At 43.2% G+C, this 23,647-nt stretch overlaps 1 protein-coding gene across 4 annotated transcripts in view; it reads left to right on the top strand.

Annotated features, from left to right (window-relative positions):
- The window catches only part of CHD1 (chromodomain helicase DNA binding protein 1), a 127,940-nt gene that overhangs the window by 43,097 nt on the left and 61,196 nt on the right, over positions 1-23,647 (top strand). For all 4 annotated transcript variants that reach the window (XR_005747856.1, XM_040342737.1, XM_040342747.1 and 1 more), the window contains 7 exons: positions 8,754-8,932; positions 9,605-9,732; positions 11,054-11,270; positions 13,086-13,175; positions 16,249-16,439; positions 16,525-16,713; positions 19,470-19,632. Coding sequence is in view for 3 of the 4 variants with exons in the window: in XM_040342737.1 (XP_040198671.1) it covers positions 8,754-8,932; positions 9,605-9,732; positions 11,054-11,270; positions 13,086-13,175; positions 16,249-16,439; positions 16,525-16,713; positions 19,470-19,632 (1,157 nt within the window). In the remaining variant the exon portion in view is untranslated. The remainder of the gene's footprint in view (positions 1-8,753; positions 8,933-9,604; positions 9,733-11,053; positions 11,271-13,085; positions 13,176-16,248; positions 16,440-16,524; positions 16,714-19,469; positions 19,633-23,647) is intronic.

Below are 23,647 nucleotides of genomic sequence, written 5' to 3'. Positions count from 1 at the left end.
AGTCACCGGCCTTAGCGGCGTGGCTGTTGAGAGCCAGGGGCTTAAGGACCGAGGCCTATTGGGCTTGGTGGTCTATACCGTGCTGCCTGCACGGAAGTCTACCTCACGTAGGTTTTTTCCTCATACATGGAAGGCCTACTTCTCTGTGTGTGGGGAGATGAACTGGCACTCTAGTACATGCGTTGTGTTCAGGATTCTGCTGTCTTTGCAGCAGGGATTGGTTCAGGCTCTCGCCTTACGTACGGTTAGGAGCCAGATTTCTGCTCTGGCTGTTTTTACTTGCAGCGACCCTTGGCATCGCACTCCTCGGTGCGTGCGTTGGGTCAGGGGGTCTGGCAGGTGGCCCCTCCGGTGCGCCCTCCATTACCCCCATGGGACTTGAATTTAGTCCTTTCAGTGCTTCAGGATGCTCCCTTTGAGGACATTCGGGAGGTTTTTTGTTTATTGTCACAAAAGGTGATTTTATTTCTGGTAGCAATTACCTCGATCAGACGGGTGTCTGTCTGTTCTGGCGGCCTTGTCTTGCAAGGCTCCCTGCTTGGTCATCCGCAAGGATGAGGTGGTGCTGCGGCCGCAGCCGTTTTTTCTCCCTAAGGTCGTTTCGGCTTTTCACTTGGATGTGGACATTGTTGTTCCATGATTATGTCCTCAGCCGAAGAACCCGAAGGAGGCCTCTTTACATTCTCTGGATGTGGTTCGGGCCCTTCGAGTTTACTTGTCGGCGACAGCTCCGTTCCGGAAGTCGGACTCGCTGTTCGTGTCTGTGTCCGGTCCCAGTAAGGGCCTGGCAGTCTCGTCGGCCACCATTTCCAGGTGGATCCGACAGGTTGTGCTTCAGGCCTATGCCCTGAAGGGCGGGCGCCCCCCTTTCGGGTCATGGCGCATTCGACCAGGGCGATCGGGGCCTCTTGGGCTTTCCGACACCAAGCCTCTATGTTACAGGTGTGTAAGGCTGCGACCTGGTCCACGCTTTTTCAAAGTTTTATATGGTGGATGTGAGTGCATCTTCTGATGCCTCCTTCGGCCGCAGGGTGTTACAGGCGGCAGTTTAAGGTTGGAGTTCCTCCGTTGAGTAACTCCGGTTTTTGTTTGGGGTGTAACCTGTTTTTGCTGTGTTATTTTCCCACCCCTCGAATTTTTTGACACTGCTTGGGGACGTCCCTAAGGTCAATGAAGGCTGTGTCCGTCTATGAACGAAAGAAAAAAAGGATTTTTGTACTCACCGTAAAATCCATTTCTCTGAGTTCATAGACGGACACAGCACCCACCCCTCCTTTGTTTGTACTGCTTGTTACGAACTGAGGCTGCTAAAGCAGGGTGTGGGTTATGCCTGGGGGAGCCACGCCCCCTGGGAGGAGCGGCATGAAGGAAAGTTTTTAACACCTTAAGTGCTGTAGAATTCTACCTAAATCTCCTGGTAGGAAGAAGCATAACCCTAAGGTCAGTGAAGGCTGTGTCCGTCTATGAACTCAGAGAAATGGATTTTACGGTGAGTACAAAAATCCTTTTTTTTTTTTTAGCACTGGTCCCCAAAAGGCAATTTTGCAGTCCTGCTATAAGTCACTGATTGCCGCCATTGCTAGTAAAACAAACTTCAATAAAACCCTTCCATAGTTTGTAGACTAACTTTTTTTGCGCATACCAATATATGCTTTTTGGGAATTTATTTGCCATAAATATGTAACAAAATACATATTGGCTTAAATTGTTGAAGACATTTCAATATTTTTTTATTACATATGTTTTATAGCAGAAATTAAAGTTTTCCTACATTTGGGTACATTGTTTCATTACTGCACAATTGTCAGTTAAAATAACGCAGTGCCATATTGCAAAAAAAATAAAAAATTTCATGCAAGGGGGGTAAATTAGTTACTTTGATAGCAGGTGTGTATGGAATACTATTTAGCCCACATTCACACTGAGGTGAACTCGCTGAACTCGCACCATTTCAAACCGACATTTCAGTCTGACTTCAGGGGGAGAATTGACAGACATCTGTGCTGTTTCATGCACAAATGTCTATTGAAATCGCACCCAAAAGTAGTACAGAAACTACTTTTGGGAACCTGGTGCCGCAGTGAATGTGATTGGTTAATTGTAAACACAACCACATACCGAATTATAAAAGGGTGTGCACACCACCACTTTTTTTTGCAACTAAACAATTTCAGTTTTGTTTTGAATTCCAAATATTCTAGTTCACGTGGAAAAAATTCTGAAGTGATTTTTTTTTTTTTTTTTTTTATCTTGGTCTGATTTAGAGAGAGAATATTAGATTTTTAATATTTTAATTTTTTTTTTACACATCTCAAAATCTGGCGGTTTTTACAGTGGTGTGTAGGCTTCTTATATCAACTGTGTGTGTATGTATGTATGTATGTATGTATGTATGTGTAGGGCCAAAACAGCTAATCGATCAACAACTAATTGATTATGAAAATAGTTCTCAACAGTTTTCATAATTGATTGGCCAGCGAATTAGTTCATATATGTCAATAAGTGCCTGAGAACTTTTGAATGTGTGAGAAAAAAATGCCTCATGGGGCATGTAGTCCTGGGCAGGAAGTGAGTGGTTCTAAAGGCAGGACTTTTTTTCTTTTTACTTTGCTATAGGGGCATGCTATACTATAATGGAGAAACGAATGCTCCTGCGCTTAAATAACTATGCAGCTGGTTAAAATCATGAGTCTTGGCTGGTCAAGCTGTGCTGCCACTCTCTACAGGTCAGGGGAATCCCAAAAAACAGAGTGCAGCAGCCTAGCGCATTACCTTTGCGACACAAATATTGCACGGAGTTAAAAAAGTACTCAAATTGTATACATTCACCATTGGTTCCATCCAGCAAGATCTGCTGGCCAGTAACAGTTGTGGACTGTAGAGTCCAAAGAAAAATTACGTGTTTCGAGCATCTTCAGAGCTCTGAATTTTTATTTAAGGAAGACATGGTTTTCGTATGGCCAGCATAAGTGACAGGCATGTAATTTTTTGGGGGGGAGTGGGACTTCCTGTCCCACTTCCTCCTTCCGCCCAGGGACTGCCTCGGCGACTTCTCTTCTCGCCTTAGGCGGCCCCTCCCTTTAGGCAATCTACAGGGACACGTGACAGGTCCCAGGAGATCGCCTGTCCATTTCTAGACTTTTAATAAACACACAGGCTCCCATTTTTAAATAAAACATTTGATCTGAGTCTGATATTTACCAGATTCAACCACTAATAGTATATACAGTATATCTCTTCTGTCTGTTTCTCTAAGAGAGGATTAGAGATTTTGCTCCCTTACCATACAGTTGGTTATTTATACAGTTGTGCTCATAAGTTTACACACCCTGACAGAATTAGATTTCTTGGCCATTTTTCAGACAATATGAATGATGACACAAACTTTTTTCACTCATGGTTAGTGTTTGGTTGAAGCCATTTATTATCAATCAACTGTGTACGCTTTTTAAAACATTATGACAACGGAAACTACCCAAATGACCATGATTAAAAGTTTACATACCCTGGTGATTTTGGCCTGATAACATGCACACAAGTTGACACAAAGGGGTTTGAATGGCTATTTAAGGTAACCATTCTCACCTGTGATCTGTTTGCTTGTAATTGATGTGTATAATGGGTCAATACGTTTCTGGACTCCTGATGGACCCTTGCATCTTTCATCCAGTGCTGCACTGACGTTTCTGGATTCTGAGTCATGGGGAAAGCAAAATAATTGTCAAAGGATCTGCGGGAAAAGGTGGTTGAAGTGTATAATTCAGGAAAGGGATATAAAAAAGATATCCAAGGAATTGAGAATGCCAATCAGCAGTGTTCAAACTCTAGTCAAGAAGTAGAAAATGACCATGACCAATATCTTAAACTAAATTTAAAATACTACTCCCAAGGTAACAGAGCAGGTAAGTTAATGGCCTCCCAAATAAAACTTCGCCAACAAAAGAACAAAATTCATAAACTAACCCACTACACCTCAGGCAAAACAGTCCTCAATCCTAAAGAGATAGCAGATACTTTCTCACTGTACTATGAGACACTCTATAATCTAAAAAATGACACTCTCACCCCCCAACCAAACGCTAATAACATCTCATTTTTAGACAATATTGTCCTTCCTTCCATTGATCCTACGTCATTAGAATTACTCAACAAACCTAGATCAGATGAAGAAATTATTAAGGTCATACACGAACTACCAAAAAATAAATCACCAGGCCCAGATGGCCTATCGGGAGAATATTATACGGCCTTTAAAGAAACCCTAGTCCCCCATCTTTCCAACCTATTTAATCAAGCAGCTAACTCAGAAGCCCTCGCAAAAGAACTGCTAGAAGCAATAATTATCACTATACCTAAATCAGGCAAAGATCCCACTTCCCCTTTAAACTACAGGCCCATTTCCTTACTAAACTCAGATCTGAAAATCTACGCAAAGATACTGGCGAATAGACTCGTTAATATAATTCCCACCCTAATTAAACCAGATCAAGTTGGCTTTGTTAAAAGTAGACAGGCCCCAGATAGCACAAGAAGCATGCTCAATATTAACTCTATACACAATAATCGAACCCCCGCCCTGCTCTTAGCTTTAGATGCTGAAAAGCATTTGACAGAATGCATTGGGAATATATATCAAAAACCTTAACTAAATAACGGTTTTATCCACTCGGCAATCATGGCATTATATACCCAGCCCAACGCAAAGGTCTACACTTCAGGTATCTTATTTAGAAACTTCCCATTAACTAACAGAACCAGACAGGGCTGCCCCCTAGCCCCTATAATTTTTGCCTTAGCTATAGAACCCCTAGCAGAATACATTCGATCATCCCCGAACGTCAGAGGTGTTACGATTGGCCAAGACGTGCACAAACTAGGACTATTCGCAGACGATATCATATTTACACTGACCGAACCTGATATATCTCTGCCTACAATACACGCAATACTAGAAAAATTCAAAGATGTCCCATACTATAAAATCAATCAGGATAAATGCTTTATCCTCCCTATGAACATACCAGACTCGACAATCAAATCTCTACGCACAACACATAAATACAATTGGGACAACAAATCGATAACATACCTAGGGATCCAACTCACATTTCCGCCAACCAAAATGTATGATGCCAATTTCCCCACACTTTTAGGCCAAATATCCCGTGACTTATCGCATATTCAAAAAACCAACTTATCCTGGGTTGGTAAAATAGCTGCTTTCAAGATGCAAACTTTACCTAAAATTTTATATCTCTTTAGATGCCTCCCCATACCAATTCCTGCCAAGTTCTTTAAACAACTAGACAGCAAACTTAGACAATATATCTGGAACAAAAAAAAAAAAACAGAGTTGCTTTCTCAATCCTTACTACTACTAAAAAAAAATTCTCCCAGACGTTAGAAATTATTATTTTGCTTCTATCTTAGATCAGATGAAACATTAGTTTACCCCAACAAATGACAAATTATGGGTAAACATTGAACGTCCAGCCACACAATTTTGACCTCCCTTCTCTCGCAATAGCTAGCGCCATTATCCCCAAGATAACAATCCCCAACCTAATAAGCATTAAAACGACTTTATTCGCTTGGAAACACATTCTCTCAAAAAACAGACATGTAGAGAAAAAGGCTAAATTACATCTTCCCACAGAAGTCATTAATTATTGCAGAATCAGATTCTCTGTAAACGAGTGGATCAGTAATGGATATAATCTATACCAGAACCTACCCCCTAATGTTAAGAACATCATCGAGACTAAGATTGGCAAGTGTACCCGACTGAAGAATTTCTCTCCCAGTAATTTGATTGAAATCCATATGAACCGTTGGGAGTTCCTCTCTCCTCGGAAAAATAACAAGAAAGGTATATCTTTCTTCTACTATGTGTTATTCTCCCAGTTGTTTACCAAAAACAAATATGCTGAAATGGGAAAGATCTGGACCAGATTTTTTCCCCGACTCAGGGGATTAAAGCATTTCAAACAATAAGTAAGTCAACCTCTTGCATTGAACACTGGGATAATGCCAAAAAAATAATTAATAGATGGTACTTAACACCATACAAGTTATCCAACAGCATCCGACATCTGTTGGAAATGTAACGAGCAAACGGGAAACCTCCTGCGCACGCTTTGGAGTTGCAAGACTCTAAGCCCTGGTTCACACTGGGTACGATTTGGAACGATTTGAGATGCGATTTGACATGGCAAATCGCATCTCAAATCGGCGGCAATTGTCGGCAATGGCACTGTCCTAATCAGTGCGACGCCGCATCTGCGATTTCAAAAAGTAGTTCCTGTACTACTTTTTGCTATTTCGGGCCGCGATTTACATTAAATTGCGGGCAAAATCGCAGCCGTAAAATCGCGCATTTTACCGCGATTTTGAATTCGCAGCAGTGTGAACCTAGGCTAAAACGTTTTTGGAACTCTATCTCATCCTTTATCGCCAATCTTACGGGTAACCTTACCAAGCTTACTCCTACCAACGCATTATTAGGTATAGATCTAGACAAATACCCCACTTTGTATAGGACTATTGTCTTACATATTTTGATAGCCTCAAGAATTACAGTGGCCTCTCTATGAAAATCCACAGACGCCCCAAACCTACCAATGGTCATCACCAGATTAAACACCCAAGCTCAATTAGAACTATTATTAGCCTATAAGAATGATTCTATAATCCCCTATCTTAGAAAATGGAAAATGTGGTTAACCCACCCGAAAGCTTCCAAAAATTTAAAAGATTCCTTACTTTAATAATCTTCCTATAGTCTGAAGAATAACAGTATAAAATACTGAATCTTTGGTATAGATAATGACTAACTGCAGCCTTTATTCCAGTTTTCTCCATCCCTTCTCCCCCTCTATTTGTATTTACTTTAGCTGTATAGGTGTACCACTGATCATCTTGGTGACCTCCCAGTCCTACAGTTTGTACCCAATTGGGGTAGACTGGCCTAGGTCGCCGAGTACCGTATTCTTTTTCTGTTAAATGTTTGCCTGTACAAGGTGATTATACTACTTAAAGGGGTTGTAAAGACAAAAATATTTTCCTCTTAAATTAAAGTCTGACAGTAGCTGATATAATGCAAAACATTTACTTTTTACTTTAACACCTGTTGAAATCGAGCTGTTTTATTCACCTCCGTCACTCCTGAATCGTTATTCTCACTGACTTCCTGGTTTGCGGTGCGCATTCATTCTTGCTACATCACGGCCTAATGGGAACTACAGTTCCCATTAGGCTTAGCCTCCATGCCTGTGAGGTATAAGAGAGCATCTTCACGCAGGGCTGTAGTCATAGGGAGGGGGTGAGCACATTTTGCTTTACACCATGCAAAACAGCTCAGATGCTGGTGGAAAGCAAGAAGAAGAGTGACAGGAAATGGCATTTTCAAACCTGGATTACTGTATTTTGGAGGTCAAAAGAAAAAACGAGGTAAGTGATGTTTAAATGCTCTAGCTTACAGCAATCAATTGATCTAATAAAAAACGAACCTTTAGTGTTCCTTTAAGTTGTATATTGAATGCAACTACCTCAAGTGTTGTAAATTGATAAACCTACCTCAAGTGTTGTAAATTGATAAACCCAATAAAAATGTATTGACATAAAGAAGTAGAAAATGAGGGGTTCTGTTGAAACCAAATCACGGTCAGGTAGACCAAATAAAATTTCAGGCACAACTGCCTGGAAAATTGTTCGTAATGCAAAGAAAAACCCACAAATAACTTCAGGTGAAATGCATGACTCTCTGAAAACATGTGGTGTGGCTGTTTCAAGATGCACAATAAGGAGGCACTTAAAGTGGTTGTAAACCCTTTTTTTTTTTTTTTTTTACTTTTACCTACAGGTAAGCCTATAATAAGGCTTACCTCTAGGTAAGGAGAATATCTCCTAAACCTGCACGGTTTAGGAGATATTCCCCTCGCAATGCGGCGCATGCGCAGGGGAGATCTACGGCGAAAGGACCGGCAGCCGCCGGACCTTGCCGAATTTAAATCTCCCGCACGCGCGGGAGTGACGTCATCGCCGCTCCAGCCAATCACAGCGCTGGAGCAGCGATACCCGGAAGACACGCCAGGCAAGAGGACATCTCGCTCGGCGTGGACCAGGTAAGTGCTACAAACCTCGTTCCGAGGTAAGTATTTCATAATGAGCTAATATGCGGTGCATATAAGCTCACTATGACTTTTGCCTTACAGGAGGAAAAAAAAAAATATTTTAGGCGAGTTTACAACCGCTTTAAAGAAAGATGGGCTGTGTGGTTGAGTCGCCAGAAGAAAGCCATTACTATGCAAATTCCACAAAGTATCCCGCTTACAATACACCAGCCCAGAGACAAACCTTCTGGCACAAAAGTCATTTGGATTGATGAGACCAAAAATTGAGCTTTTTGCCACAACCATAAACACTACATTTGGAGAGGAGTCATCAAGGCCTATGATGAAAGCTTCACCATTCCTACTGTGAAACACGGAGGTGGATAGCTAATGTTTTGGGGATGTGTGCGCTTCTTTTTTTTTTTTTTTTTTTTTTTTCATAGTGTGTGTGTGTGTGTGTGTGTGTGTGTGTGTGTGTGATAAAAAAAAAATATATATATAAAAAATCTCTATCGGTATAAGCTCACTGTAAACTATATTGCATATCCATACTTTCATTATCGATTTTGTGTAAATACTAAAGAAGCGGAAGTTGAATCTTTTTAGTCAAATGACTTGTTTTCGATTTCTGTACTGTTGCAGCTCATTCAAATCAGAAATCTGCAGCTGGATACCCTGATTATTTCTGCAAGTGGCAAGGTCTTCCGTATTCAGAGTGCAGTTGGGAGGATGGAGCACTTATTGCTAGAAAATTTCAGGCACGCATTGATGAATACCTTTGCAGAAATCAGTCCAAAACTATTCCTTTTAAGGAGTGCAAGGTAAGGAAATATGGGATACATAAATTACAAAATGCTACAACGCCTCGATGTAGGGCATGTCTATTGTCTGTAATTCAGTGACTAAATTGGGGTCTGCAACATTTTTAAGCCCTTCGCTGCCATGTTTCCTTTTTACATTTTTTCTTTTTTTGCAGAAATGTTTAAAGGAAATAATTTTAGGTTTGAAAATTGCTTAAAATCCCCAAACAATATATATTTTCTGAAATCGGACAAGTTGTAGAATAAAATGGTGGTAGTTCCAATTTATGTCACATATTTTCTTGTAACTGTTTATCAAGTGCAAAATTTCTATTAAAAATGTATCAAGTTCATTTTAGTACACACAAACATCATATATTGCCCATTTTTGGGGAAAATATAAAAGATGAGTTTGCGCCAAGTAAATGGATGCCAAACATGTCAAGCTTTAAATTTTATTCCCCCGTAAAATGACAAACTTCAGTACCCTATTTCAGGGGCTTTAAAAGTTGTGTCTGTGCGTACACATGGTACACAAAATATTGGTGGTGGAGGGGGTGCGTGGACTGGGATTAATTTCTGGCGTTTCACCTTCCTTTGAAGCTAATGGAGCATAGAGCACACATTGGCTTCTTTCCAGATGTATTTAGTGGTTCTTTAATTTTAAGCTATTAAATGTTGTTTTTTTTACAGGTTTTGAAACTGAGGCCAAGATTTGTTGCTCTGAAGAAACAACCATCATATATTGGAGGGACGGATGTACTGGAGCTTAGGGACTACCAGCTTGATGGCTTAAACTGGCTTGCTCACTCGTGGTGCAAGTAAGATTTATTTTTTTATTTTTTTTTCCCCTCTTTAGTTCTGCTTATTAAGTTTATTTCCTAATGACTGTTGATGCCATTGACATTCAGAAGTCTGCTTTGCTTGTATGAACACAATCACACCTTATAAAATGTTATGCTCAATTATTTTGTTGCTTTTTAACCATTCCCGTTCCGGAAGGTTTTACCCCCTTCATGACTAGGCCATTTTTTTGCTGTTTAGTACTGCTATTTTAACTGGTAATTGCACGGTACCCAAACAATTTTTCTAATTGTTTTCACACAAATAGATCTTTCTTTTTGGTGGCTCACCACTGGGTTTTTTATTATATAAACAAAAAAAATACTTGTTTTTACAACAAAAAATAACTTTCTGCTATAGAAACATACCAAATTAAAAAAATATATATAAAAAAGTCTTCATATTTTTAGACCAAAATGTATTCTGCTACATGTCTTTTGGTTAAAAAAAATAATAATTGTCAAGTGTATATTGATTGGTTTGGGTGAAAGTTATAACATAAAAAACCTAGTGTGTTTGTTTTTTTGTTTTATACTGGTAATCGGCAACTCATAATGGGATTGTGATGGTGTGGTGGACAATCTGATGCTGGGTGGGAACTGGCCAACTGCTATTGGCTTTGCCAGTGACACAAATGCAGTGATCAGTGATAATCCTATACACTCACTGTACTAGTGACATTGGCTGCGAAGGGGTTAACATTACTAGCAATCAAGGTGTTAAATGCCTAACAAGTGTTTAATTTGTTTCATTTTGTGCTGTTTTTTACTAAAGACCGAGCCCTGTGTTAATTGTTAACACAGGGCTCTGATTGGACACAGCCGATCAGCAAGTCCCAGCCTTCAATTATTGGCTGAGATCTGCTGACACTCTCTCTGTGTACAATCACAGCAGGTGTCGGGAAGGTGCGTGTATGTGGGTACCCTAAGCCCGGAAACGGACAGTGATGTACCAGTCAGTACCATACTTTGCTGTGCCTGTATGGGTCCCCCATCCACAGTAAATTGCGGGGAATCCAGAAGATGGGAAAAATAAGTATTGCAATTTGCATTTTCAAAACGGTTGATTCTCAAAGAGGAATGTTTGAGGATGGTATGATCAGAGTGAAGTCCGGCTACAGATGATATGCGTTACAAACTCCTCTGCCCACTACCAGAAATCCTTGGGTCCGTGCATCTTGAGCATGCTAGGTAGTTGAAATATTCCTACCTAGACTAATGTGGGGTTGGCTGCTTCATATAAACGTTTAAAAGCTATTGTAACAGACTGTATTTGACGTTTCTTTTCTCTTCTTTCCAGAGCAAACAGTTGCATTCTGGCTGATGAAATGGGATTGGGAAAAACAATTCAGACGATTTCTTTCTTAAATTACTTATTCCACGAACACCAACTGTATGGACCTTTTCTTATTGTTGTTCCCCTTTCAACATTAACCTCCTGGCAAAGAGAAATTCAGATCTGGGCACCTTTAATGAATGCTGTTGTGTATTTGGGGGATATCAGTAGCCGGAATGTGGTACGTTTTATCAAACATTCTTCCATATGCAGTCTTTATGGTGTATATCGCATTATCCTTTGTGGATCCTCAGAGTTAAAAACATGTATGCTTGTAAAGATGTATCTGTCTGTGCACTATAAAAACTTGATTTGTTGCCTGTATTCAAATAGTTTCACAAACTATGTATACATTCCCATATCTGTGGAGCCAAGTTCAGACTAAGCTTTTGTGTGCTTACCTGAGGTAATCTGCTTAAAGGGGTGGTTCACCCTAAAAACTTTTTTTTTTTTTTATTACACTGGCCCCCCACATACGTAAGCCACGTCACGATTGGCGAAAGAAGCCGAACAGCCATGCGCAGTATAGCGCCGACTCGCCGTTCGGCTCCTTTCGCCAACCGTGACGCGGCTTGCGCGACGGGGGGAGCTAGTTTTTGGTCAAAATGTCAATCAGACATGTGAGGAACGCCCACTCCCGCGGGACTCGCAACGGGTGAATATGCTGTACAAAGGTATGTACAGCTTCAAAAAAATAATAGCCTTAATCGTATTGTAATGTGGGGGGCCAGTGTAATAAAAAAAATAGTTTTTAGGGTGAACCACCCCTTTAAGCAGAAAAATGCACCCTGCTCTGAAAAGGCATTGCGGTTCTTCATTTTACAAGTAAATTTTGAAGCTCTATATAATGGTTCAAAAAGGTAAAACAAAACTGTCACTGACATGTCTTGAGAGAGACGTGAAAGCTGTCATTGGAGATCTCTCCCTCAAACTCCTCCCTAAATTGCCTCTCCTCAATTTTGTCAATGGAAAAGGAGCAGTTGAATGACAGATCTTTACTGTCCATTCACAGGATGGAATGAATTATGGGAGAATAGAAGTACGAGTTTTTTGAATGGCATAGGAGTCGAAAGGGGGTTGGTAAACGGCACAGCTTTTCAGACCAGCAGCGTTGCCAGTTCTTTCAGTTCCAGAAGATAGTAACTCAGGGCAATATCTGGCAGCTATGAAGGAGGTGGCGAATAGCTTATTTTTTATGTTTTTGGGGGGGTGGTTGGGAAAGCTGTTTGGAGACTAAGGGGTGGATTTCAACAGGACCAGGTGCAACATGCGTATTCCAAATCTGTGTTTGGTAACTGCATATGAACAGTGCCTGCCATGGCTTCACTTAGAGTGAATGCTTACCTGAGGCAAAGCTCAGCCACTGAAGCAAGTGGACCTGATGTACAGTATATTAATCTGGTTGTTGCTTCTTAAAGGAGACATCCAGTCTGAGCTTTTAGGCTGGGCTTCTCCTGTGGGTCACAGGAGTGCAGTTTGTTTTGCACTCCTGTGACCCGTTTTCAGCTCTCCGCTAACGTCGCCGCTATCAGTCGAGGCAGCACGTCATCCTGACTTCCAAGTCTGGACCCGCCAGCTGCCTGCCATGGCAGTCTCGGCGTCTCAGCGAGCTGCTGAGACTGCCTCTCCCCGCCCCTCCACAGCTCAGTGCTCCAGTGAGCGTGGAGAAGCGAAGAGGAGACACGCTGACTTGACTGACAGTCAGCAGCTTGCCTCTTGGATCTGTGAGAACTGAGCCACTGACGATGTTCGATGGCTCAGTTCTCAGTGGAAAGATGGGGGAAGGGGAGACGGCTGCAGCATCGGTCTGCTCCATCCACTGTGAGGTAAGTACGAATCAAAAAAAATATAAAACCCCATACTTGTCTTTTAATGTTTATGAGCACCCTTGGAAAAGGTCCACTTCCGCAACACTTCATGTATGTGTAAATGGGTTTAATAATTTTGAAAATGCCCAGAGTCTGTTCTGTTTTTATAGATTTTGTTATGGTTTCAGATCAGAACTCATGAGTGGATGCACCTGCCGAACAAGAGGTTAAAATTCAATGTTTTATTAACAACCTATGAGATCCTTCTTAAGGATAAAGTAAGTAACTTGTCCCATTTTGTTATAGTAATAAATCCAAAACAAACATATATTTCAGTTTATCAATTCTAAGATATGTCTGAATTCATTTTTTTAAGACTTTCTTCTGTTTTCATCTGGTGACGCACCCAGTAGGTTTGTTTTTCAAAAGCACAAGCTCTTTTGCAATATGTATCTGTTATAGAGATGAGGCAAACCATTTAATACTGGCAGAGGTGTTTTTACAATGATCCGCTTTTATTTATGTAAAACGGTTATCACAACTGCTTATGAAGTTTTAGCTGGAGTTTGACTTCAGTTTGTTAGCGTGTCTAAATCTGCTAATACATTTAACACTACCCTCTCTCCAGACTGACAATTCTCTCTAAAGGTGCCCCCTGTGCTCTTTCATTGGGTGGGGGTGCTCTAATACAGAAGGTGTGTTACTGGCCAGATCACCAGATAAAAACGGGGGGGGGGGGGGGGGGGGGAATTGGTGCATCCACCACATCGAATGATTGCTAAGCTACAATATATTAGGTTTTTGGTTTAATACCACTTTAACCTTTTTATGCATGTCTAGTTGTAGCAATTATATATTTTCCTTATGCATTACTTAAAGATAGCAACCAAATAGGAATTTGTATCTATATGAATATCTTCCATTTACTTGATTTCTGTTCCCTGTCAGAGTAGGGAGAGAATGCAAGGATATCCGAAAGATAGTCCCTCTTTCTTATCATTTGAAGTAAGGATGAGCTCCAGCGTGTTCGCATAGTACACGTGCAGAGCCCGCCAGGGAGTCTGCACAGCGCTGCGCTAATCGCAGCCAGGGAGACCTTTCCTGATCTCTGCAGCCGAGCATCGGGAAATGTCTCCCTGGCTGTGATTAGCACAGTGCCGCGCAGACTTCCTGGCAGGCTCTGCACGTGTACAATGCGAACATGCTGCAGCTCATCCTTAATTTGAAGGTCACACATTTTGTTTACAGTTTGGATTATACTGCCATCTACAGGAGGAATGGACACTGGCAAAAAGGGTCTTGGTTCTTCAATTAAGATTTCTTACTACACTGCTACTCGAGCTGGTCTCTATATAGTAGAAGTACAGGTCATCGTTTCCTTTGCAATCACTTTGGATGCTGTACCTAGACCTTGCAGACCTGGACAATTGTGGGGCCTAGGGGGTCTGCACTATGGTGCTTTTTAAACCTGAGTGTATTGGTCATGGTAGCTGCAGAGTGCTTTCCCAAGTCCAAAGCTGTGGCACAGCCTCAGGGGGTTACCTTGCCTCGGCAGAAGAAGGCTTCTGGACTTTGTAAGGCTGCGTTCTTCATTGTGATGCTTTTCATGTCCAGAGCCATGGCACAGCCTCAGGTCTGACCCTGTCTCTGGAGAATCACTTTGAGTTGGATCGGGTGTGCTTAAGCACCGGGAGCTACCTATGCACCTTTCTCATTTTCTGTCGCTTCTGAATTTCCCTGCTTCTTGCTTGTTTCAACATTAAGCAAAAAATAAGCTTTATCCCACTGCTGTCCCTGCATTTCAAAGTACCACAAAGAAACCCTAATCTCCATCTTTGAGATTGTGCCAGGACTGCAACAGGAATTTTAACGGTTGTCTATACCCAAACTTTTCAGTTGTGCCTCCTGCCTTCCTTTATGATACTGTATGAATTGCTGCTCCTTTTCTGGTTCACCCCTGGACCCCTTTCTCTAGGCTGTGTCAGTTCTGAAGCTGGGTCATTTCTCTGTCTCAGAAGATTTGCTCTGGAACATGTTAGTTCCCCAGCGTTACCTGGTACCACTCCATGTCTCCCCCTCTCCCAAGGGACCTTTTTGTCTCACTAGGTCCTCTGGGACCAGGCTTGACTGTTCCTCACCCTTTTTGCATCTATCTGAACTACCATTGCCATACAGGTGAACCTAATACTCTTTTGAGCCAGGACTCTTGTGTTCAATTTGGTGACCTTTTCTGACATCCCTTTATGGGATATTCTAACCATTTTGTGAAGAGTCTAAGCTTCAGGGATTTTAGTGCTGGGCCTAGTACCTGCAAAAGTTTATTACATTTTGCCTTGTCAGGGTTCATTCCCTGGATCTTGGTGTGCATTAAGACCCTGCACAACAGGCTAAGCTAGCTCATCATTTCTTGCGTACCATGGGGGATTTTTAAAGCGGAACTCCGGCCAAATTTTTTTCCCCCATGTCCTTGTTGCTGATCTGCCTTCACCAGCTTTGCTGTCCATGTTCTTCTGAGCTCTGTAGTTCCTCTGCAATAGGCTTCTCTCCCACTGGCCCTATATGGATAAATGATCCATCACTTTTCCGCCCAAAGAGACCTGTGTCTCTGGTGATCCACCATTTGCTCCTGTTGGTGGCAGCAACAAACCCAGCCTTGATGAGGCATGGCTGTGTTCTTCAATGAAGGAAAGATAAATAGGATAGTAGAAAATGGCACCTGTCTACACTCAAAGCTGGCACACTGTTAACCTATTAGTAAAGCTAGATAAACATAAATGGCTTCAGTTCATTAGAAATACCTAAAACATTTTACCCATGTGGTGGGGCTTAATGGACGCCAATATAGGAAATATGAATTCATTTTTCACATGATTGGATAAACGACGTGAATATGCACAATTTACTGTGTGAAAATTCTTTGCTCCCCTAGTAAATTGGCCACATTGCATCTGAAAACCCATGTAAATGCAGGGCAACATGTGCATGTTATGTATATTCAGATAACCTATTTTTATGTAATTTACCGGAAATGGCCGCTTTTCATCTATGTAACTTAAAGGTTTTTTTTTTTTGTTTGTTTTTTATTGTATGTGGCATGTCTTGTAATTTTAGAGTATACTACTGACCATTTCTTTCAATAATATTGGACTGCTCTAGAGAGAATGAGCTTTAATGGCATCACAAACGCAAACTGGTAATATGGTTATAATGCATAGATAATAGTTTGTGGTGCCATTAAAGTTCATTTTCTCAATGTCAATTTGATATCCTTTAAATTCGGACGAGGCACAGTCTTATCAATGTAGGTACCACCCTGTGCTGACAAAAAAAACTGACCATTTCTTTCATTAGTCTTTTCTAGGGGGCGTTAACTGGGCTTTCATAGGAGTTGATGAAGCTCATCGGTTGAAGAATGATGATTCCCTTTTGTACAAGACCATGATAGATTTCAAGTCTAACCATCGGCTTCTTATCACTGGAACACCATTGCAGAACTCGCTCAAAGAGCTATGGTCCCTGCTTCATTTCATCATGCCAGAAAAGTATGTTATGAATGGACTTGTATTTATCTATAAAACCCAAAACAATATTTAGAGAACTGAACTGACTGTTGATTTTGTTTTCTAGATTTTCCTCCTGGGAAGACTTTGAAGAGGAACATGGTAAAGGCAGAGAATATGGCTATGCCAGCCTCCACAGAGAACTTGAGCCATTCCTCCTAAGAAGAGTTAAAAAAGATGTGGAGAAGTCATTGCCAGCAAAGGTGGAGCAAATTTTAAGGGTGGAGATGAGTGCTCTGCAGAAACAGTACTATAAGTAAGTAGAACTTGATGATTCTTTTTATTTTATTTTCTCTCTAAAGGCTCATTTCAACCAAAGTGGCAATTTTGACAAGATGCTATGGCTGCAGCCGAGGGGGTACACTTGGTCACATATTATAGCAAAAAAGTATGAAATTAAATGTTTTCTTATCTTCAAGTTTACGTTTTTTGTTTTATAGCACAAAGAATAAAAACTGCAGAGGTGATTAAATGCCACCAAAAGAAAGCTCTAATTGTGGGGAAAAAAAGGTTGTTTGGGTACAACGTCACACAGCTGCGCAGTTGTCAGTTAAAGTGACACAGTGCTGGATCACAAAAAATGGCCTGGACATTAGAGCACTTAAGTGGTTAATGTGAGGGTAAACTCCCATCTCTGATTTTTTTTTTTTTTTTTTTCACCACCTATAGGTAGTGTAAATCCTAAATGTGCATCGTTTAGAGCAGGGGTTTTCAAACTATGGCCCCTGCTCTACAGTTCCCATCATGCTTAGTCATGTCTGTGAATGTCAGAGTTTAAGCCCCCTTTGCAGTACACAGTGCTTCCTTGGAATCTCAACTTGGATCTCACTGCCCTGCAGAAACCCCTTCAGGGATATTCCCTTAGATGGCCTCTGCAAAGTAGCCTTTTCGTTTCTATCACATGTCAGACAAGTCTGAGTAGTCTGTTGTCTCCCACAAGAAGCCGTTCCTCGTAAATCTCAGACAAGCTTGTCTTACCCCCAAGACCATCCTTTATTCCCAAGGTGGTATCGGTCTTTTTATTGCAGGGGAGGATATAGTCCTTTTCTATGTACTGCACCAAAGCCTCTAAGGGAAATCTCTGTTCATTGTCTGGACATAGTAAAGTCTACCTCAAAGCTACAGCTTTGACGCAGACAGATTCCTGATTTGTCCTGTCCTCAGGACCTCGCAAGGGACATCCTGCTTTTTATGTCCACCATCACAAGGTGAAACAGAAATGTTATCTTTAGTGCTTACACTTTAAGGAAAAAATCTCCTCCTGAACTTTTACATGCCCATTCCAGCAGCATAGTGGAAGTTTCCAGGGCATTTTGGTACCAAGCCTCTGTATATCAGTTGTGTGAGGCTTCCACCTGGTCCTCTGTTCAAATGGAATACCCATTATTCTGTGAATCCTGCTTTTGACTTCAAGGTTCTTGCAGGCACTCTCTGAAGTTGAGCCTGTTGGCACAATTCTGTTTGCCTAGTTGTTGCCCACTCTCCATTTCTTGAGGACGCTGCAGGGGCTATGACTACTTGGCCTGTGAACTGTGCGGTTAGGATAAGTCGAGTATTGACTTGCCCGTAAATTCTATAATTTGGAATAAAGTGCAGGACATCCTCCTTTTCATTTCTTGGTTGCTCTGTATTGCTTGCTATAAAACTGAGGAATTGAGTACGATAAAAATACAGGAAGTGCCCCAGTGTATCCTCGAAAGCTTTGCCAGTGTCCAATCTGGCGGACACATCAGACACTTTTGACACTATCTTGGGACCATTATATTATCATTTATACAGCGCTCAGAGCAAAAAATGGCCACTGATTACTGTATAAATTACACTGGCGGGGAAGTGGTTAAACACTAGGGGGCGATCAAGGGGTTGAGTGTGTCCTAGGGAGTGATTCTAACTGGAACATGGCAGAAATCACTGCTCCCAATGACAGGGAGCAGTAGATTCCTGTCATGTTGCTAGGCAGAACAGGGAAATGCCTTGTTTGCTGGCAACTTGCGATTGCGGCGAGATGCCTATGTAGACATAGAATTTGCGGGACCCGCAGCCACGCTCCCACGGTGCGCGCTTGCTGGGCGCCAAATTTAAAGGGACGTGCGGGTACGCCCATTTGCCTGCCCCTGCCATTCTGCCGACATAAATCGGTGTGTGGCAGTGGGCAAGGGGTTAAAGATGCCTGTGTCCTGTAATGCCTGTAGGGGTTTTAATTTCTACTGGACACTAAAGACCAAGTAAGCCAACGATTACGAGGTCAGTTGCGAGGCTGCAAGTAACAGAAGGAATAGGACCTCAAATATCTAAAGCCTCTTTCACATTGAGGCGTGGAGCCGCGGTGACGGTATAGCCGCGCTATATCTAGCGCGGCTATACCGTCGCATTTACCGCGATATTCGGGCACTAGCGGTGAGGTTTTAACACCCGCTAGCGGCCGAAAAAGGGTTAGTATTACCACGGTATTAACGCGCTTTCCCATTGATTTCAATGGGAAGGCGCGGTATAGGAGCGGTGAACACACCGCTCCTATACCGCGGTAAAGATGCGGCTAGCAGGACCTTTGGAGCGCTCCTGCTAGCGCGCCGCTTCAATGTGAAAGCCTTCGGGCTTTCACATTGAACACTACAGGGCAGGTTTTTTCATGCGGTTTTAGCGCTGTACCACATGAAAACCACCTCAATGTGAAAGGGCCTAATTCTCCACGTGTCTTTTTATAGCATTGTTTATGTTAATAATTTGAAACCCGTTTGTATGGAATTTGCTGGAATTCTTCTCTAAAGCTGAACTTCTGGGCAGGTAAACAAATTCATGCCATTAGGTATTCAATAAAAGTATGTTTAGTTGCACCTAATGTAAGTACCATGTTGACTAGATAAGAGCCTCTCTTTATCTCTGGTTCAGCAAGATTGGAAAAAGAGCAGCTAATAATGGGCAGTGCTGTGAGTGCATGTTCTAACAATGCTTTTTAACAAAAAAATAAAGCATTGCACAGCTGAAATCTGCTTTTTTTTTTTTTTTTCTTAGGTGGATTTTAACAAGGAATTATAAGGCTTTAAGCAAAGGTTCCAAGGGCAGTACCTCAGGATTTTTAAACGTCATGATGGAGCTAAAGAAGTGTTGTAATCATTGCTACCTCATTAAGCCACCAGATGATAATGAATTTTATAGCAGACAAGAGGCTCTACAGGTGAGATTGTGTGGTGAATAATTTTAGACTTTTGAAATAGTGAGGGCACGGCTTGGGTTTGTGTTGTGATTTTGTGACATGCTGTCCTATGTTTGTAGGGGTTGCCAGCCAAAAGGGTGTATTGGTTATTGTCCACAGGAATTAACTAGATTGTAGTAATAACAGATGTGTGGTGGGTGCCCATGGCAATGTCTCTGCCTCTTTTCATTTCTTTCAGTATATCAAAGGTTGTGCCTTTTTTTTTTTGTGTGTGTGTGTGTGTTTTTTTTTTCCCTTGCCAAATCATGATCCATCATGATACACTGCCATTAGTGTAGAAACAGATTTCTATTCATTGAAGGGTGCAGGAGTTCAGAGACTGCTGGTTAAACCGCCTTATACTGGAGGACTGGACACTGGCAAACTAAAAAAAAAACTTGTTGGTGTCCTTGAAGAATGGATCACTTTGCTCTCCTAGAAATGTTTTACTTTTTTAGCTATTTTTATTCCGTCCCCATTACTTTCTCTTCCGTTCATGGACAGACACAGCAGCCTTTGACCTTGGGGTTATATCCGCTTCCTTCAGGAGAGTTTAGGCAGAAACAAAGCACTTTAAGTGTTAAAACACTTTCCTCAGTGCAGCTCCTCCCAGGGGGCGTGGTTCCCCAGGTATAACCCACACCCTGCTCTAGCAGCCTCAGTTTTTTTCTGCCTAACAGGAGAGGTCAGGCACTCTGGAGTCCCTGTACTCTGGAGATTTTTTTGCTTTTTTTTTTTTTTGTTCCTGCATTTTTGGATCCTGAGATTCTTCTATCAACTGCCGACTGGGTGACAGGCTGGGTCTTAGACTCTTGTAGTCCCCCCATGCTCGGCCTATGAGCGTGTGCTGGCCCTCAGCTCAGCTCTGGGTCGTCCACGACAGGCCCCTTTGCTCCAGAGGCGGCCGGGTAACATCTTGTTCTAGGGCACACATATGACCGGTCTTTTTCTTTCTCGTACATCACGGGACACAGAGCGGCATATTCATTACTGTGTGGGTTATATGGAGTACCTTCAGGTGATGGACACTGGCAATCTCAAACAGGAAGTGCCCCTCCCTATATAACCCCCTCCCATAGGAGGAGTACCTCAGTTTTTTCGCCAGTGTCTTAGGTGTTGGTCATGGTTTAGCTTACCTCCACATCCTTGGGATTAAGGTGGGCTAACCGGTTCTGTCCAAAGGCCTCAGTGCTAAAGTGGTCAGCAACCGGACCCCAAACCATTGGGGTGTAGCCCATAATGCTTTCTGTTCAGAGAGCTGGACCCTGGGCCCAGAACTTGGAAACCTTTGGGGGCCTAATGTTTCTGTTGCCAGGGTGCTATATGGGCCCAGGACAGTGGCTCCTTCATAGGAACCCAGGGCCTGAAGGTCTAGACGCCACCCACGGAGATGGGGGAAGATTGGACCTCTTGCTGTGCAAAAGTCCTGCGGCATGGAGCAGGTAAGTATTGGGGGAGCTTGCGGAACTTGGTTCTTAGCAGGTTCCCTACAGGGGGTGCACAGGGGGACAGGCCTGGGTATGCTATGCATTGGCAAGGAATCACTATGTCTATGACAGAGACAGGATGATTCAATCTTTTTTCCCCAGTAATATGTGACCTCCCTGGTAAGTGTTGCTTAGCTGGGCTGCTGGCGCTAGGTGTGGGATCTCTGAAAGAGGGGAGTCTTTTTCCCATGCTAAAAGGAGGTCTGTGACCTACCTAAAGGGCTTACCTGCCTGGGTGCCTGCGCTGCTCCGTCCTCCTCCATGTGTGATGGCCCCCGCCGACGGGCGCGCGTGCCCGAGATATAAACGATTTTCGCGCCGTTTCCGTGGTGGGGGCGCGTCCCTGTGGGTGGCGAATCACAAATAAAGGAAGGGGAGGTCCTTCCATTAGCTGCCAAGAGCTCAGTGTCATCCTGAGCTAGAGGAGAGGAGGACACAGAGCGGAGCACGCCGAGGACACCCGGTGGCGAAAGGAAGAATTGCAGTTTTTCTAAGGACTGTCAAACCTACAGATAGGTTTTCTTTTCCTTTTTTTCAGCAGATGGCTATTGGCAATACTTAGTGGGAGACAGAGTGGTTTCTTTTCCTCTTCAAAAAAAAAAAGAAAGAAGAAGGGAAAGAACTGCTGATCTCCCTTATCAGTTTGGGCGTTAGTCTCTATCGCTCCCAAACCGACAGATCCCCTTAGCTACGTCTGTGGCTGGGTGATAGCAGGTGTGCCTCGGTATTGTACCATGCCTTCTGGGTCAGAGGGTACAAAGGGTGGGGATTCCCCCGCAAAATCCGAGAGCTCGGACACGGCTATGCCGCTGCTCTCCCCACAGGACATATCAGGGCACGCCTTGATGGGACCTGGGGAATCTGGTGCTGGGGCTGATCCAGGTCAGTCCAACCCCGGCTTTGTCACTGAGAGAGTTCTTGCTGTTTCTTTAGGTGAACTAGAGAAAAGAATGGCAAAAAGGATAGCTAAGGCTATATCGGGTAGAAAGCGTACTAGGTCTCCGTCACCCGAGCAAGAACCCTCAGACACAGACATCCTTTCCCTAGGGGAATTGGATAGACTTGACGCTTTGGACCAGGGGCCTCCTTTACTTCAGCAGGGGCGATAGTTCAGCCCGCTGTGGCTGCTATTGGAATTACCCAAGCATTATCAGATAAGACTAAGCAAATGCTTAAACTTATCCCTGCCCAGCAGGCAGAGGAATTTTCGGATATACCGAGGGCTATACGCTTTACGGTGGATGCTATCAAGGACTCCATCCAGCAGGCATCACGTTTATCCTTATTTCTAATCCATATGAGAAGGCTCTTGTGGTTGAAGAGTTGGGAGGCTGAGCCCCCATGCAAAAAGCTCCTGGTACGGTTTCCCTTCCATGGAGGACGACTCTTCGGAGAAGATCTGGATAGATATATTCAGACTATATCAAGCGGCAAAAGCACTCTCTTGCCAGTCAAGAAGAAAGCCCGAGGGCCCGCGTTTAAGCGCCAGCCCTCCCCGGGACAGGGGCCCTCTAATACCAGACAGTATCGACGGCCTCCTGCAAGATCAGGCTTTAACAATAAGCCACAAGGCCAAGCCACTGGGGGCAAGAAGCAGTGGTACCGCAAGCCTGCGAAGCCAGCCCCCAAGTCGGCCTTATGAAGGGGCGCCCCCACCCACGATGGTGGGGGGAAGGCTACGTCTCTTTGCAGAAGTTTGGGAGTCCAGCATTCCCGACTGCTGGGTACGGTCTTCCGTGGCCACGGGCTACAAACTAGAATTTTCAGAATTCCCTCCTCCTCATTACCAGGAGTCAAGAGTACCAGGCGACCCGGTGAAGGGAGCCGCGTTGATGGCGGCATTGAATCATCTGCTGTGCCAGAAGGTGATAGTAGAAGTACCGGTCCAGGAACAGGGCTTGGGGTTCTACTCCAACCTGTTTATCATCCCAAAGCCCAACAGCGATGTCAGGCCAATTTTGGACTTAAAGGGAGTAAATGCGTACCTAAAGGTTCGCTCATTCCGGATGGAAACTATTCGGTCAGCTGTCGCCGTGCTCCAGAAGGACGACTTCATGGCGTCCATAGACATAAAGGATGCTTACCTTCATGTGCCAATTTTTCAGCCACATCAGGTATTTCTACGCTTCTCGGTGGCTCAGCGTCATTTCCAATTTGTGGCGCTCCCCTTCGGGTTGGCTACGGCCCCCCGGGTATTCACGAAGGTCCTAGCCAATCTAAGGACCCAAGGGGTCACGGTCCTGGCTTACCTGGACGACCTCTTGGTCGTAGACCACTCGTTTCCTGGCCTGGAACGAGCAGTCGCCCTCACGGTTCAGTACCTCGAGAGGTTCGGCTGGGTCCTAAATCGAGACAAGTCAGCATTTCGGCCCACAAGGCAGCTGGAATATCTCGGCATGAGATTGGATACAGAACAACAGAAGGTGTTCCTACCTCTATTAAAGGTCAAGGCCATCAAAGAGCTAATACAAATAGTTCTGAGCAAGAGAAAGCCAACTGTTCGCCTATGT

Source organism: Rana temporaria, chromosome 1 (genome assembly GCF_905171775.1).
Source record: "Rana temporaria chromosome 1, aRanTem1.1, whole genome shotgun sequence".
NCBI classification, from domain to species: domain Eukaryota; kingdom Metazoa; phylum Chordata; class Amphibia; order Anura; family Ranidae; genus Rana; species Rana temporaria.
The sequence above is the reverse complement of the archived record's forward strand: the minus strand, read 5'-3'. Positions and strand labels throughout refer to the sequence as shown.